General features: G+C 38.8%; 1 protein-coding gene across 3 annotated transcripts in view; it reads left to right on the top strand.

Moving 5' to 3' along the window:
• RAD50 (RAD50 double strand break repair protein) overlaps nucleotides 1–17,987 on the top strand; it is a 117,118-nt gene that overhangs the window by 19,419 nt on the left and 79,712 nt on the right. For all 3 annotated transcript variants that reach the window (XM_082455331.1, XM_082455329.1, XM_082455330.1), the window contains one exon: nucleotides 17,092–17,243. In XM_082455331.1, the coding sequence (XP_082311457.1) occupies nucleotides 17,176–17,243 (68 nt within the window). In that variant the 5' untranslated portion in view covers nucleotides 17,092–17,175. The remainder of the gene's footprint in view (nucleotides 1–17,091; nucleotides 17,244–17,987) is intronic.

The following is a 17,987-nucleotide window of genomic DNA, read 5'->3' as shown; positions in this document are numbered from 1 at the left end:
ATTCAGACAGAAAGTCACAAAAATTATGCTCATCCTCATCAGTTCACTCAGTCCCATGTAATTCATTTTTTTTTTCATCTTGATCTTTTGTTAGCACTTTTATGAGTTCATCAGTTTTTCATTAGAGTTCTGAAAATGCTTATTCATTCAGTTCAGCAGTACAGTCAGTTACCAGAAACCTGTACTTGTCAGAGTCTTTTCCATGAATTTCTTGAAGATGAAACCCTTTTATAGGAACATATTTGCAAAATCATCAGAGTACACCCAGAACTGTCTGTAAATGACAAAAAACTTAAAAATGACCACGGTTAAAGATTTGATGAAAGTTCATAATAATGCAGTTGACAAGAAAATTAGTTATTTCTGAGATATACATTTTAAAGTAATAACTAGGATTATTACTTATAACATTATACCAGAACATATAAGATTTTTAGAAATTTCATGTAATGTCTGAAACATTTATATTAACGTATTTCCATACATATTTCCATACAAATACAAATATAAGATTTTTAGAAATTTCATGTAATGTCTGAAACATTTATATTAACATATTTCCATACAAATAACCCAATGAAAGTTTAGTATTAGTTGTTTTGTTTGTTTTTTTATACTGCCGGTTCTTATTAGGCATCAATTTTATACACATCAGTGTATACATGTCAATCCCAATCGCCCAATTCAGCACACCACCATCCCCACCTCACCGCAGTTTTCCCCCCTTGGTGTCCATATGTCCATTCTCTACATCTGTGTCTCAACTTCTGCCCTGCAAACTGGCTCATCTGTACCATTTTTCTAGGTTCCACATACATGCATTAATATATGATATTTGTTTTTCTCTTTCTGACTTACTTCACTCTGTATGACAGTCTCTAGATCCATCCACGTCTCAACAAATGACTCAATTTCGTTCCTTTTTATGGCTGAGTAATATTCCATTGTATATATGTACCACCACTTCTTTATCCATTCGTCTGTTGATGGGCATTTAGGTTGCTTCCATGACCTGGCTATTGTAAATAGTGCTGCAATGAACATTCGGGTGCATGTGTCTTTTTGAATTACAGTTTTCTCTGGGTATATGCCCAGTAGTGGGATTGCTGGGTCATATGGTAATTCTATTTTTAGTTTTTTAAGGAACCTCCATATTGTTCTCCATAGTGACTGTATCAATTTACATTCTCACCAACAGTGCAAGAGGGTTCCCTTTTCTCCACACCCTCTCCAGCATTTGTTGTTTGTAGATTTTCTGATGATGCCCATTCTAACAGGAGTGAGGTGATACCTCATTGTAGTTTTGATTTGCATTTCTCTAATAATTAGTGATGTTGAGCATCTTTTCATGTGCTTCGTGGCCGTCTGTATGTCTTCTTTGGAGAAATGTCTATTTAGGTCTTCTGCCCATTTTTGGATTGGGGTGTTTGTTTCTTTGGTATTGAGCTGAATGAGCTGTTTATATATTTTGGAGATTAATCCTTTGTCCGTTGATTCATTTGCAAATATTTTCTCCCATTCTGAGGGTTGTCTTTTCGTCTTGTTTATGGTTTCCTTTGCTGTGCAAAAGCTTTGAAGTTTCATTAGGTCCCACTTGTTTATTTTTGTTTTTATTTCCATTACTCTAGGAGGTGGATCAAAAAAGATCTTGCTGTGATTTATGTCAAAGAGTGTTCTTCCTATGTTTTCCTCTAATAGTTTTATAGTGTCCAGTCTTATATTTAGGTCTCTAATCCATTTTGAGTTTATTTTTGTGTATGGTGTTAGGGAGTATTCTAATTTCATTCTTTTACATGTAGCTGTCCAGTTTTCCCAGCACCACTTATTGAAGAGACTGTCTTTTCTCCATTGTATATCTTTGCCTCCTTTGTCATAGATTAGTTGACCGTAGGTGCGTGGGTTAATCTCTGGGCTTTCTATCTTGTTCCATTGATCTATGTTTCTGTTTTTGTGCCAGTACCATATTGTCTTGATTACTGTAGCTTTGTAGTATAGTCTGAAGTCAGTGAGTCTGATTCCTCCAGCTCCATTTTTTTCCCTCAAGACTGCTTTGGCTATTCGGGGTCTTTTATGTCTCCATACAAATTTTAAGATGATTTGTTCTAGCTCCGTAAAAAATGCCATTGGTAATTTGATAGGGATTGCATTGAATCTGTAGATTGCTTTGGGTAGTATAGTCATTTTCACAATGTTGATTCTTCCAATCCAAGAACATGGTATATCTCTCCATCTGTTGGTATCATCTTTAATTTCTTTCATCAGTGTCTTATAGTTTTCTGCATACATGTCTTTTGTCTCCCTAGGTAGGTTTATTCCTAGGTATTTTATTCTTTTTGTTGCAATGGTAAATGGGAGTGTTTCCATAATTTCTCTTTCAGATTTTTCATCATTAGTGTATAGGAATGCAAGAGATTTCTGTGCATTAATTTTGTATCCTGCAACTTTACCATATTCATTAATTAGCTCTAGCAGTTTTCTGGTGGCAATTTTAGGATTCTCTATGTATAGTATCATGTCATCCGCAAACAGTGACAGTTTTACTTCTTCTTTTCCAATTTGGATTCCTTTTATTTCTTTTTCTTCTCTGATTGCCGTGGCTAGGACTTCCAGAACTATGTTGAATAATAGTGGTGAGAGTGGACATCCTTGTCTCGTTCCTGATCTTAGAGGAAATGCTTTCAGTTTTTCACCATTGAGAATGATGTTTGCTGTGGGTTTGTCATATATGGCCTTTATTATGTTGAGGTAGGTTCCCTCTATGCCCGCTTTCTGGAGAGTTTTTATCAGAAATGGGTGTTGAATTTTGTCAAAAGCTTTTTCTGCATCTATTGAGATGATCATATGGTTTTTATTCTTCAATTTGTTAATATGGTGTATCACATTGATTGATTTGCGTATATTGAAGAATCCTTGCATCCCTGGGATAAATCCCACTTGATCGTGGTGTATGATCCTTTTAATGTGTTGTTGGATTCTGTTTGCTAGTATTTTGTTGAGGATTTTTGCATCTATATTCATCAGTGATATTGGTCTGTAATTTTCTTTTTTTGTAGTGTCTTTGTCTGGTTTTGGTATCAGGGTGATGGTGGCCTCATACAATGAGTTTGGGAGTGTTCCTTCCTCTGCAATTTTTTGGAAGAGTTTGAGAAGGATGGGTGTTAGCTCTTCTCTAAATGTTTGATAGAATTCACCTGTGAAGCCATCTGGTCCTGGACTTTTGTTTGTTGGAAGATTTTTAATCACAGTTTCAATTTCATTACTTGTGATTGGTCTGTTCATATTTTCTGTTTCTTCCTGATTCAGTCTTGGAAGGTTATACCTTTCTAAGAATTTGTCCATTTCTTCCAGGTTGTCCATTTTATTGTCATAAAGTTGCTTGTAGTAGTCTCTTAGGATGCTTTGTATTTCTGTGGTGTCTGTTGTAACTTCTCCTTTTTCATTTCTGATTTTATTGATTTGAGTCCTCTCCCTCTTTTTCTTGATGAGTCTGGCGAATGGCTTATCAATTTTGTTTATCTTCTCAAAGAACCAACTTTTAGTTTTATTGATCTTTGCTATTGTTTTCTTTGTTTCTATTTCATTTATTTCTGCTCTGATCTTTATGATTTCTTTCCTTCTGCTAACTTTGGGTTTTGTTTGTTCTTCTTTCTCTAGTTTGTTTAGGTGTAAGGTTAGATTGTTTACTTGAGATTTTTCTTGTTTCTTGAGGTAGGCTTGTATAGCTATAAACTTCCCTCTTAGAACCGCTTTTGCTGCATCCCATAGGTTTTGGGTCGTCGTGTTTTCATTGTCATTTGTCTCTAGGTATTTTTTGATTTCCTCTTTGATTTCTTCAGTGATCTCTTGGTTATTTAGTAACGTATTGTTTAGCCTCCATGTGTTTGTCTTTTTTACGTTTTTTTCCCTGTAATTCATTTCTAATCTCATAGCGTTGTGGTCAGAAAAGATGCTTGATATGATTTCAATTTTCTTAAATTTACTGAGGCTTGATTTGTGACCCAAGATGTGATCTATCCTGGAGAATGTTCCGTGCGCACTTGAGAAGAACGTGTAATCTGCTGTTTTTGGATGGAATGTCCTATATATATCAATTAAATCTATCTGGTCTATTGTGTCATTTAAAGCTTCTGTTTCCTTATTTATTTTCATTTTGGATGATCTGTCCATTGGTGTAAGTGAGGTGTTAAAGTCCCCCACTATTATTATGTTACTGTCGATTTCCTCTTTTATAGCTGTTAGCAGTTGCCTTATGTATTGAGGTGCTCCTATGTTGGGTTCATATATATTTATAATTGTTATATCTTCTTCTTGGATTGATCCCTGGATCATTATGTAGTGTCCTTCCTTGTCTCTTGTAACATTCTTTATTTTAAAGTCTATTTTATCTGTTATGAGTATAGCTACTCTAGCTTTCTTTTGATTTCCATTTGCATGGAATATCTTTTTCCATCCCCTAACTTTCAGTCTGTATGTGTCCCTAGGTCTAAAGTGGGTCTCTTGTAGACAGCATATATATGGGTCTTGTTTTTGTATCCATTCAGCCAGTCTATGTCTTTTGGTTGGGGCATTTAATCCATTCACGTTTAAGGTAATTATCGATATGTATGTTCCTATGACCATTTTCTTAATTGTTTTGGGTCTGTTTTTGTAGGTCCTTTTCTTCTCTTGTGTTTCCCACTTAGAGAAGTTCCTTTAGCATTTGTTGTAGAGCTGGTTTGGTGGTGCTGAATTCTCTTAGCTTTTGCTTGTCTGTGAAGCTTTTGATTTCTCCATCAAATCTAAATGAGATCCTTGCCGGGTAGAGTAATCTTGGTTGTAGGTTCTTCCGTTTCATCACTTTAAGTATATCATGCCACTCCCTTCTGGCTTGCAGAGTTTCTGCTGAGAAATCAGCTGTTAACCTTATGGGAGTTCCCTTGTATGTTATTTGTCGTTTTTCCCTTGCTGCTTTCAATAATTTTTCTTTGTCTTAATTTTTGCCACTTTGATTACTATGTGTCTTGGCGTGTTTCTCCTTGGGTTTATTCTGTATGGGACTCTCTGCGCTTCCTGGACTTGGGTGGCTATTTCCTTTCCCATGTTAGGGAAGTTTTCGAATATAATCTCTTCAAATATTTTCTCTGGTCCTTTCTCTCTCTCTTCTCCTTCTGGGACCCCTATAATGCGAATGTTGTTGTGTTTAATGTTGTCCCAGAGGTCTCTTAGGCTGTCTTCATTTCTTTTCATTCTTTTTTCTTTAATCTGTTCCGCAGCAGTGAATTCCACCATTCTGTCTTCCAGGTCACTTATCCGTTCTTCTGCCTCAGTTATTCTGCTATTGATTCCTTCTAGTGTAGTTTTCATTTCAGTTATTGTATTGGTCATCTCTGTTTGTTTGTTCTTTAATTCTTGTAGGTCTTTGTTAATCTTTTCTGGCATCTTCTCAATCTTTGCCTCCATTCTTATTCCGAGGTCCTGGATCATCTTCACTATCATTATTCTGAATTCTTTTTCTGGAAGGTTGCCTATCTCCACTTCATTTAGTTGTTTTTCTGGGGTTTTTTCTTGTTCCTTCATCTGGTACATAGCCCTCTGCCTTTTCATCTTCTCTATCTTTCTGTAACTGTGGTTTTTGGTCCACAGGCTGCAGGATTGTAGTTTTTCTTGCTTCTGTTGTCTGCCCTCTGGTGGTTGAGGCTATCTAAGAGGCTTGATGGGAGGCTCTGGTGGTGGGTAGAGCTGACTGTTGCTGTGGCGGTCAGAGCTCAGTAAAACCTTAATCCACTTGACTGTTGATGGGTGGGGCTGGGTTCCCTCCCTGTTGGTTGTTTTGCCTGAGGCAACCCAACACTGGAGCCTACCCGTGCTCTTTGGTGGGGTTAATGGCAGACTCTGGGAGGGCTCACGCCAAGGAGAACTTCCCAGAACCTCTGCTTCCAGTGTCCTTATCCGCATGGTGAAACAGAGCCACCACTCGCCTCTGCAGGAGACCCCCCAACACCAGCAGGTAGGTCTGGTTCAGTCTCCCCCAGGGTCACTGCTCCTTCCCCTGGGTCCCGATGCACACATTACTTTGTGTGTGCCCTCCAAGAGTGGGGTCTCTGTTTTCCCCAGTCCTGTCAAAGTCCTGCAATCAATTCCCACTAGGCTTCAAAGTCTGATTCTCTAGGAATTCCTCCTCCCGTAGCCGGACCCGCAGGTTGGGAAGCCTGACGTGGGGCTCAGAACCTTCACTCCAGTGGGTGGACTTCTGTGGTATAAGTGTTCGCCAGTCTGTGAGTCACCCACCCAGCAGTTATGGGATTTGATTTTACTCTGATTGTGCCCCTCCTACCGTCTCACTGTGGCTTCTCCTCTGTCCTTGGACGTGGGGTATCCTACTTGGTGAAGTCCAGGGTCTTCCTGTCAATGATTGTCCAGCAGCCAGTTGTGATTCTGGTGCTCTCGCAAGAGGGAGTGAGAGCACGTCCTTCTACTCCGCCATCTTGGTTAATCATCCTTTTTTTTTTTTTCGTTGAAGTATAGTTGATTTACAATGTTGTGTTAACTGCTGTACAGCAAGGTGATTCAGTTATACATATATATATATATATATATATATATATATATATATTCTTTTTTTCATATTCTTTTCTATTATGGTTTATCATAGGATACTGTATGTAGTTCTCTGTGCTATACAGTGGGACCTTGTTGTTTATCCATTCTATATATTAAAGTTTACATCTGCAAACCCCAACCTCCCACTCCATCCCTCCTCCAACCCCCTCCCCCTTGGCAACCACCACTCTGTTCTCATGTCCATGATTCTGTTTCTATTTCATAGGTAGGTTCATTTGTGTCATATTTTAGTTTTTATTATTATTTTTTAAAAATTTATTTAATTTTTATTTTTGGCTGCGTTGGGTCTTAGTTGCTGTGCACAGGCTTTCTCTAGTTGCAGCGAGCTGGGGCTACTCTTTGTTGTGGTGCATGGGCTTCTCATTGCGGTGGCTTCTCTTGTTGTGGAGCATGGGCTCTAGGTGTGTGGGCTTCAGAAGGTGTGGCATGCAGGCTCAGTAGTGTGGCTCACGGGCTCTAGAGCACAGGCTCAGCAGTTGTGGCACACGGGCTTAGGTGCTCTGTGGCATGTGGGATCTTCCCGGCCCAGGGATCGAACCGGTGTCCCCTGCATTGGCCGGCGGATTCTTAACCACTGTGCCAACAGGGAAGTCCCTGTATCATATTTTAGATTCCACATATAAGTGATATCATATGTTATTTGTCTTTCTCTTTCTGACTTACTTCACTTAGTATGATAATCTCTAGTTGCATCCATATTGCTGCAAATGGCATTATTTCATTCTTTTTTATGGCAGAGTAGTATTCCATGGTATATATGTACTACATCTTCTTTATCCATTCATCTGTCGGTGGACATTTAAGTTGTTTTCATGTCTTGGCTATTGTGGATATTGCTGCTGTGAACATTGGGATATGTGTATCTTTTTGAATTATAATTTTGTCTGTATATATGCCCAGGAGTGGGATTGCTGGATCATATGGTAATTCTATTTTTAGTTTTCTGAGGAACCTCCATACTGTTTTCCACAGTGGCTGCACCAACTTACATTTCCACCAACAGTGTAGGAGGATTCCCTTTTCTCCACACCCTCTCCAGCATTTGTTATTTATAGACTTTTTAATGATGGCCATTTTGACTGGTGTGAGGTGGTACCTCATTGTAGTTTTGATTTGCATTTCTCTAATAATTAGCAATGTTAAGCATCTTTTCATGTGCCTATTGACCATCCGTATTTCTTCTTTGAAGAAATGTCTATTTAGGTCTTCTGCTCATTTTTGGATTGGGTTGTTTTTTTCTGTTGTTGAGATGTATGAGCCATTTGTATATTTTGGAAATTAAGCCCTTGTCAGTCGCATTGTTTGCAAATATTTTCTCCCATTCTGTAGGTTGTCTTTTCGTTTTGTTTGTGGTTTCCTTTGCTGTGCAAAAGCTTGTAAGTTTGATTAGGTCCCATTTGTTTATTTTTGTTTTTATTTCTATTACCTTGGGAGATTGACCTAAGAAAACATTGTTACAATTTATGTCAGAGAATGTTTTGCCTGTGTTCTCTTCTAGGAGTTTTATGGTGTCATGTCTTACGGTTAAGTCTTTAAGCCGTTTTGAGTTTATTTTTGTGTATGGTGAGAGGGTGTGTTCTAACTTCATTGATTTACATATGGCTGTCCAGCTTTCTCACCACTTGCTGAAGAGGCTGTCTTTTTCCCATTGTATATTCTTGTCTCCTTTGTTGAAGATTAATTGACCGTAGGTGTGTGGGTTTATTTCTGAGCTCTCTATTCTGTTCCATTGATCCATATGTCTGTTTTGGTGCAAATACCATGCTGTTTTGCTTACTGTAGCTTTGTAGTATTGTCTGATACCTGGAAGCGTTATGCCTCCTACTTTGTTCTTTTTCTTCAGTATTGCTGTGGCAATTCTGGGTCTTTTATGGTTCCATATGAATTTTAGGATTATTTGTTCTAGTTCTGTGAAAAATGTCATGGGTAATTTGATAGGGATTGCATTAAATCTGTAGATTGCTTTGGGTAGTATGGCCATTTTAACAGTAATAATTCTTCCAATTCAAGAGCATGGGATATCTTTCATTTCTTTGAATCATCTTCAGTTTCCTATAATTAATGTTTTATAGTTCTCAATGTATAAGTCTTTCACCTCCTTGGTGAGGTTTATTCCTAAGTATTTTATTTTTGGGGTTCTGATTTTATTTTATTATCATTTAAAAATTTTATTTATTTATTCATTCATTTTTGGCTGCATTGGGTCTTCGTTGCTGCGTTCCGGCTTTCTCTAGTTGTGGCGAGAGGGGCCTACTCTTCATTGCAGTGTGCGTGCTTCTAATTGCGGTGGCTTCTGTTGTTGCAGAGCCGGAGCTGTAGGCGCACAGGCTTCAGTAGTTGCGGCATGTGGGCTCAGTAGTTGTGGCTTGCGGGTTCTAGAGCACAGGCTCAGTAGTTGTGGCACATGGGCTTAGTTGCTCTGCAGCATGTGGGATCTTCCCGGACCAGGGATTGAACCCGTGTCCCCTGCATTGGCAGGTGGATTCTTAACCGCTGCGCCACCAGGGAAGTCCCGGGGTTACAATTTTAAAAGGTATTGGTTTTTTACATTACCTTTTTGATATTTCACTGCTGGTGTAAAGAAACGCAACCGATTTCTGTATGTTAATCTTGTATCCTGCTACCTGGCTGAATTTATCAGTTCTAGCAGGTTTTGTGTGGAGTCTTTAAGGTTTTCTATATATATTATCATTTGCATATAATGACAGTTTTACCTCTTCCCTTCCAATTTGGATACCTTTTATTTCTTTTTCTTGTCTGATTGCTGTGGTTAGGACTTCCAATACTGCGTTGAATAAAAAAGATGAGAATGGGCATCCTTGTCATTTACTTATTTATTTTTTATTTGGCTGTGCCGGGTCTTAGTTGTGGCACTCGGGATCTTTGTTGCGGCATGCAGGATCTTTAGTTGCAGCATGCGAACTCTTAGTTGTGGCATGTGGGATCTTGTTCCCTGACCAGGGATTGAACCTGGGCCCCCTACATAGGGAGTGCAGAGTCTTAGCCACTGGACCACCAGGGAAGTCATCTGGGCATCCTTGTCTTGTTCCAGATTTTAGCATGAAGGCTTTTAGCTTTTCACCATTGAGTATTATATTGGCTGTGGGTTTGTCATAGTTTTTATTATGTTCCCTGTGTACCCACTTTGGTAAGACTTTTTGTCATGAATGGTTGTTGAATTTTGTCAAATGCTTTTTCTGCATCTATTGAGATGACGTGTTTTTTGTCTTTTCTTTTGTTTATGTGATGTATCACATTGATTGATTTGTGTATGTTGAACCAACCTTGGGAACTTGGGATATATCCTACTTGATTGTGGTGTATGATCTTTTTATGTGTTGTTGGATTTGGTTTGCTAATATTTTGTTGAGAATTTTTGTATCTCAATTCACCAAAGATATTGGCCTGTAATTTTCTTTTTTGGTGTTGTCTTTGGTTTTGGTATCAGGGTGATGGTCACTTCATAGAATGTCTTCGGGAGTGTTCCCTTCTCTTCCATTTTTTGGAAGAGTTAAAGAAGGATCAGTATAAGTTCTTTGTATGTTTGGTGGAATTCTCTTGTGAAGCCATCTGGTCCTGGACTTTTGTTTGTAGGGAGTTTTTTAATTACACATTCTATTTCACTTCTAGTGATCGGTCTGTTCAAATGATCTGTTTCTTCTGGATTCAATTTTGGTGGACTGTATGTTTCTAGAAACTTGTCCATTTCTTCTAGGTTGTTGAATTTGTTGGCATATAATTGTTCATAGTACTCCCTATGGTTTTTTGAATTTCTGTGGTATCAGCTGTTATGTTTCCTTTTTCATTTCTTACTTTGTTTATTTGGGTTCTCTCTCTTTTCTTCTTGGTGAGCCTGGCCAGAGGTTTGTCAATCTTATTTATCCTTTCAAAGAACCAGCTCTTGGTTTTCTTGATTTTTTTTCTATTGTGTTTTAGATCTCTATTTTATTTATTTTCTCTCTGATCTTTATTATTTCCTTGCTTCTGCCAACTTAAGGTTTTGTTTGTTCTTCTTTTTCTTATTTTTTTAAGTGGTAGGTTAATGTTGTTTATTTGAGATTTTTCTTGTTTTTTTTGAGGAAGGAATGTATTGCTATGAACTTCCCTCTAAGAGCTGCTTTTGCCGCATCCCATAGTTTTCGTATGGTTGTGTTTTCATTGTCTTTTGTCTCAATGTATTTTTTAATTTCCTCTTTGATTTCATTGTTGACCCATTGGTTTTTTAGTAGCATGTTGTTTAGTCTCCATGTAATTGTTTTCTTCTCTTTCTTTTTCTGTGGTTAATTTCTAGTTCCATGCTGTTGTGGTCAGAAAAGATGCTTGAGATAATTTCTATACTCTTAAATTTGTTGAGGCTTGTTTTGTGCCCTAGTATGTGGTCAATCCTAGAGAATGTTCCATGTGTGCTTGAAAAGAATGTATATATTCTGCGTTTTTTTGGATGTAATGTCCAAATATCAGTTATGTCTAACTGTTTTACTGTATTGTTTAGGATTTCTGTTGCCTTATTGATTCTTTGCCTGCAAGATCTGTCTGTTGATTTGAGTGGGGTGTTAAAGTCTTACTGTTATTTTATTCCTGTCAATTTCTTCCTTTGTGTCTTGTAGTAGTTATTTTCTGTATTTGCATGCTCCTATATTAGGTGCATGTATGTTGACGAGTGTAAAATACTCTTCATGTATTCTTCCTTTTATCATTATATAGTGTCCTTCTTTATCTTTCTTTATGGCTTTTGTTTTAAAGTTATTTTGTCTGATATAAGTATTGCGACCCCTGGTTTCTTGTCATCTCCGTTAGCATGAAATGTCTTTTTCAGCCCCTCACTTTCAATCCGTGTGTGTCCTTTGCCATAGGGTGGGTCTGTTATAGGCAGTGTATTGTAGGCTCTTGTTTTTTTATCCAGTCTGCCACTCTGTGTCGTTTGATTGGAGCATTTAGTCCATTGACATTTAAAGTAATTATTGATAGGTATGTATTTATTGCCATTTTAAACCTTGTTTTCCTGTTGATTTTGTATTTCTTCTTTGTCCCTTTCTGTTTTTTTTTTTTGTGGTTTGATGGTTTTCTTTTGTATTATACTTATGTTTTCTTCTTTTTCATTTTTGTGAATCTATTGTATGTTTTTGATTTGTGCTTACCTTATTTTTCAAGTATGTTAACCCCTTCCTATATCTATTGGGTTGGCCAAAAAGTGCCTTCGGTTTTTAAGTGAAAATAAAAGACACATTTTTCATTTTCACAAGAATGTTATTGAACAATGTATTCACCCTTTTGTTCCACTACCTAGTGCCATTTTCCAGGCAACTTCATAATTCCATCTTCCCAAAACTTTTTATCTTTTTGAGCAAAGAACTGTTCCAGGTGCCTTTTACAGTATTCCAGAGAATTGAAATTTTTTCCATTAAGAGAATTTTGTAAAGACCAAAGTAAATGGAAATCTGAAGGTGCAATGTCTGGTGAATACAGCGGATGAATCAGAACTTCGCAGCCAAGCTGTAACAGTTTTTGCCTGGTCATCAAAGAAACATGTGGTCTTGTGTTATCCTGATGGAAGAGTATGCATTTTCTGTTGACTAATTCTGGACGCTTTTCATTGAGTGCTTTCAGTTGGTCTAATTGGGAGCAGTAATTGTTGGAATTAATTGTTTGGTTTTCTGGAAGGAGCTCATAATAGAGGACTCCCTTCCAGTCCTACCATATTCACAACATCACCTTCTTTGGATGAAGACTGGCCTTTGGTGTCGTTGGTGGTGGTTCATTTCGCTTGCCCCACAGATCTCTTCTGTTCCACACTGTTGTACAGGATCCACTTTTCATTGCCCGTCACAATTTGTTTTAAAAACAGAATGTTTTCATTACGTTTACATAGAGAATCACATGCAGAAATACAATCAAGAAGGTTTTTTTCACTTAACTTACGTGGAACCCAAACATCAAAGCAATTCACGTAACCAAGCTGGTGCAGATGATTTTCAGTGCTTGATTTGGATATTTTGAGTATGTCGGCTGTCTCCCGCATGGTATAACGTTGATTGTTCTCAATTAATTTTTTTATTTGATCGCTATCAACTTGGTCTGCCCGACCGTGGAGCATCGTCCAGCGAGAAATCTCCAGCACAAAACTTAGCAAACCACTTTTGACACGTTCAATCAGTCACAGCACCTTCTCCATACGCTGCACAAATCTCTTTTTGCATTTTGGTTGGGTTTTTACCTTTCTTGAAATAATAAAGCACAGTATACCGGAAGTGTTGCTTTTTTACTTCCATCTTCAATATTAAATGGCTACACAAAAATTCACCAATTTTGAGAAGTCTTTTTTTAAATGCACGCTGATATGACAGCTGTCACATACAATCTAACAAAATTGTTTTGAATGAAGTTAAAGAGAGCTAAGTGCCACTAGAGCCATCTTATGGAAAAAACCGAATGAACCTTTTGGCCAACCCAGTATTTCCCTTAGACTGGTAGTCATATAAGCTCAAACCCATAGTAGGAAAAAAAAAAATCTACATTTTCTTACTCTTCTCCTCATATTACGATTTTGATGTTCTCTTTTACATCTTCATGATCATTCTTTTGCTCTTCATTGTGGTTATCATCACTTTCACAGAAATATTTTGATCTTTTTTTTAATCTGTGTATTGGCTTATTTAAGTGATTTACTTTCCAATTGTGATTTTCTCTTTCCTGTAGATTCTTCTTTTCTATTTAGAGAAGGCCTTTCAATATTTCCTTTAGGATAGGTTTAGTATTGCTGTATTCTTTAGTTTTTGCTTTTCTGAGAAATTCTTTACCTCTCTATTTTTTAATTTATTTATTTTATTTATTTTTATTTTTGGCTGTGTTGGGTCTTTGTTGCTACTCACGGGCTTGCTCTAGTTGCAGTGATGGAGGGCTGCTCTTTGTTGCAGTGTACAGGCTTCTCGTTGTGGCTTCTTGTTGTGGAGCACGGACTCTAGGCGCGCGGGCTTCAGTAGTTGTGGCTTTTGAGGTCTAGAGTGCAGGCTCAGTAGTTGTGGTGCACAGGCTTGGTTGATCCGCCGCATGTGGGATCTTCCCAGACTGGAGCTCAAACCCGTGTCCCCTGCATTGGCAGGCGGATTCTTAACCACTGTGCCACCAGGGAAGCCCTCCTTCTGTTCTAAATGATAATCTTGCTGGGTAGAGTATCCTAGGTTGCACGTTTTTCCCTTTCTGGACTTTGAATATGTCTTGCCACTCCCTTTCGGCCTGCAGTGTTTCTGTAGAGAAATCTGCTGATAGCCTTATGGAGTCCTCTTAACTCTTTGTGAAGTATTGTGTGCAGATGCGGAGTAATTAACTCTTTTTCTTTTGCTGCCTTTAGAATCCTCTCTTTATCTTTAAATTTTGCCATTTTTATTATATGTCTTGATGTAGGTCTGTTTGGGTTTATTTTATTTGGAACCCTCTGTGCTTCCTGAACCTGCATATCTGTTTCCTTCTTTAGGTTTGGGAAGTTTTCAGCCATAATTTCTTCAAATACATTTTTTTAAAAGTAAATCATCACCTTTTTTGACCAGGATTCCTTCTTTCTTTCTTTCTTTCTTTCCTTCTTTCTTCCTTCCTTCCTTCCTTCCTTCCTTCCTTCCTTCCTTCCTTCCTTCCTTCCTTCCTTCTTCCTTCCTTCCTTCCTCCCTTCCTTTCTTTCCTCCCTCCCTTCCCTCCCTTCCCTTCCTTCCCTCCCTTCCCTCCCTTCCTTCCTTGCTGTGTTGGGTCTTCGTTTCTGTGCGAGGGCTTTCTCTAGTTGCGGCAAGTGGGGGCCACTCTTCATCGCGGTGCGCGGGCCTCTCATTATCGTGCCCTCTCTTGTTGCGGAGCACAGGCTCCAGATGCGTAGGCTCAGTAATTGTGGCTCACGGGCCTAGCTGCTCCGCGGCATGTGGGATCTTCCCAGACCAGGGCTCGAACCCGTGTCCCCTGCATTGGCAGGCAGACTCTCAACCACTGCGCCACCAGGGAAACCCATCTTCAAATACATTTTTGATCCACTTTTCTCTTTCTCCTTCTGGGATCCCTATTATGTGTAGATTGGAATGCTTTATATTATCCCATAGGTCTCTTATGTTGCTTTTTTTTTTTTTTTTTTTTTTGATCTGGCTTTCTGTCTGCTGTCCTGATTGGGTGGTTTCTGTTATTCTATCTTCCAGGTCACTTATTTATTCTTCTGCATTGTTCATTCTGCTTTTCATTGCTTTTAGCTCAGCTTTCGTCTCTGCAAATGAGTTTTCTAATTTTTCTTGGTTCTTCTTTATAGCTTCTTGTTCCTTTTTACAGTATTCTACATTTCCATCAATAGTCTTTCTTAATTCCTTCAGTATTTTCATTATCTCCTTTTTGAAACTGGTGTCTATTAGAAGAGGTGTGTTTCATTGTTTCTTCTTTCAGGGGAATTCTCTTGGTCTTTGGGAGTGGTTGCTGTGCTCTTTCATTTTATTTATATTTCTTTTACTTTGTGAGTTTAGGAGAAACAATTATATACTGTGGTTGTGGAGGGCTATTTATACATAGGGGTGTTTCTCTGTAGCTTGTGTGAGTTTAATATATTTGGTGCAAGGGCTCTTTTTAGTATGGATGCCTATCGCCTCTTTCCTCAGCGTGTGCTGGTTATTTTCTTGATAGCGGGTGTGCAGATGTGGCAGCTCGTGCCTGGTCCTCAGGTTTGTGGTGGCGGCTCAGGAGCACCCTAAGAGCATATAATGGGAATCAAGGTGGCTTGTGACCACTCCTGGAGTCCAGGCAGGCAGCGGCAGGGCCTCAGGACCACTCCTGGGGTCCGGGAGGGAGGCAATGAGGCTCACGACCCCTCCTGGGGTCTGGGATGGAGGCAGTGGGGGCTTGCGACCACTCCTGGCATCTGAACGGGTAGTGGCAGTGGATTGCAACCACTCCTGAGTTCTGGGAGGGAGGTAGCAGGGGCCAGGAGACCACTCCTGGAGCCTGTGCAGGCAGTGTCCTGCCCTCTGAGACCACACACACAGGGAAAAAGGCTACAATTCGGGTCCTGCTCCTCCTCTCATGCAGCCCCAAAACAATGGTGACTGGCCTCTAAGGCAGCCCAGGCTTCCTCTGAGTACACCCTCAGTTGCGCTCACACTGGATTCCAGTCCCCCTGCAGGCTGTTTCCACACGGCCAAACCTAGTCCTCTCTCTGGTTCTGATCTCCGAAGCCAGAGTTCCAGCAACCAGCCCCTGCCCGCACTGGTGGAAGAGTGTCTCAGGCCAGGGAGTGCAGGGTGGCAGCACTGACCATCTGTGTAGTTCTCCCTCTGCTCTGGCTGCCACAAACCCAGTGCTGCATTCACTTATGAGGCTCAGAAATTCCCCTTCTGTCCTAGCCAATCTCCCCACTGGTGAGGGAGTTCCCAGGGTACAGGAACCTTTCCTCTTTCACAGCTCCCTCCCAGGGGCGCAGGTCCCATCCCAATTGCTTTCTCGCTATTTTCTTCTTTTTTCCTACCCGCTTACTGGAGATTTTCTTTCCGTTTCAACAGTCTGAGGTCTTCTGCCAGCTTACAGTAGATATTCTGTGAGAATCATTCCACATGTAGATGTATTTTTGATGTATTTATGGGAGAAGGGGAGCTTCATGTCCTACTACTCCACCATCTTGATCACTCCTCTGTGTGTCTTCTTTGGAGAAGTGTCTAGTTAGATTTTCTGCCCATTTTTTGATTGGATTGTTTGTTGATATTGAGCTGTTGAGCTGTTTGTATATTTTGGAGATTAATCCCTTGTCAGTCACATCATTTGCACATATTTTCTCCAATTCTGTGGGTTGTCTTTTCCTTTGTTTATGGTTTCCTTTGCTGTGCAAAAGCTTGAAGTTTTATTAGGTCCCATTTGTTTATTTTTGTTTTTATTTCCATTACTCTAGGAGGTGGATGCAAAAAGGTATTGCTGTGATTTATGTCAAAGAGTGTTCTGCTTATGTTTTTCTCTAAGAGTTTTATAGTATTCAGTCTTACATTTAGGTCTTTGATCCATTTTGAGTTTATTTTTGTGTATGGTGTTAGAGAATGTTCTAATCTCATTCTTTTAGATGTGGCTCACCAGTTTTCACAGCACCACTTATTAAAGAGACTTTCTTTTTTCCACTGTATATTCTTGCCTCCTTTTTCGTAGATTAATTGACCATAGGTGTGTGGGTTTATTTTTGGTCTTTCTATCCTGTTCTGTTGATCTGTAAGTCTGTCTTTGTGCCAGTACCATACTGCTTTGATTTCTGTAGCTTTATAGCGTAGTCTGAAGTCAGGGAGCCTGATTCCTCCAGCTCTGTTTTTCTTTCTCGAGATTGCTTTGGCTATTCAGTGTCCTTCTGTATTTTGAATGATATGTAATCTCATTTATTTTGGATGTTTTTCTTTTTTTTTCATTTTTGATGAGTAAGATTGCTTATATATTTTCTTTCAGAACTAATGTTCTGATACTTATTAAGGTAGCATAATTTTTCTCTCTTTACCTTCAAAGGTTGCTCAAGAAACAGATGTTAGAGCACAGATTCGTCTGCAGTTTCGTGATGTCAATGGAGAACTTGTAGCTGTGCAGAGATCTATGGTTTGTACTCAGAAAAGCAAAAAGACAGAATTTAAAACCCTGGAAGGAGTCATTACTAGAACAAAGTAGGTGTTTATTATATATTTGAATTATCTGTTCATTTTTTTGTCTTTAGGTCTATAAAACTATGGTTTTTTTACTACTACTTTAAGTTTATTTTAGGGGAACTTATTAATATTTTAACAGACTTTATCTTTAGAGCTGTTTTAGTTTTTTAGCACAACTGAGCAGAAAGTATAGAGATCCACCTTGACTCTATACCTGCGCAGCTTTGTCCACTATCAACATTTAATTATTTATTTGATACTATTTATCAGTTAAACAGAATGATCCCATTAAAGATTTAGTGATAATGCTCCACTCCTTTGAGTAATTTATGGACAGTTGCTGAATTGAAGGTGCATAATCACTCAAATATAGATTGAATGAATGAAAAGTGCTAGTAATCATGTCTATAGGGAAGGATTAGATAAGCAGACAGGTCCCTTTCAACTGTTGTCATTCTGTTAAGGGCAGGTATCATATTGTAATGGGTATGGATATTGGAATTAGGTAGGCTGCCCTGAATTCATGGCTTTATCCTTGTTGAGCAAATTACTTATCATCTTATCCCTTCCTTTCATTTATTCATTTGTTAAACTGATTAAATAATTTCTTTATTTAATCAGTAATGTGTCACACCTGTCATGTGCTAGATACACTGTACTAGCTACTGGCTTGTCAAGTGGATTCTTTTCACTGGCTTTTAAACATACTCAGGTCTCTCCCACACCTCAGATTTCATTTCACTCCAGTTACGGTCTGTCTCC

Source organism: Balaenoptera physalus, assembly GCF_965194825.1.
Source record: "Balaenoptera physalus genome assembly, chromosome: 3".
NCBI classification, from domain to species: domain Eukaryota; kingdom Metazoa; phylum Chordata; class Mammalia; order Artiodactyla; family Balaenopteridae; genus Balaenoptera; species Balaenoptera physalus.
The sequence above is the reverse complement of the archived record's forward strand: the minus strand, read 5'-3'. Positions and strand labels throughout refer to the sequence as shown.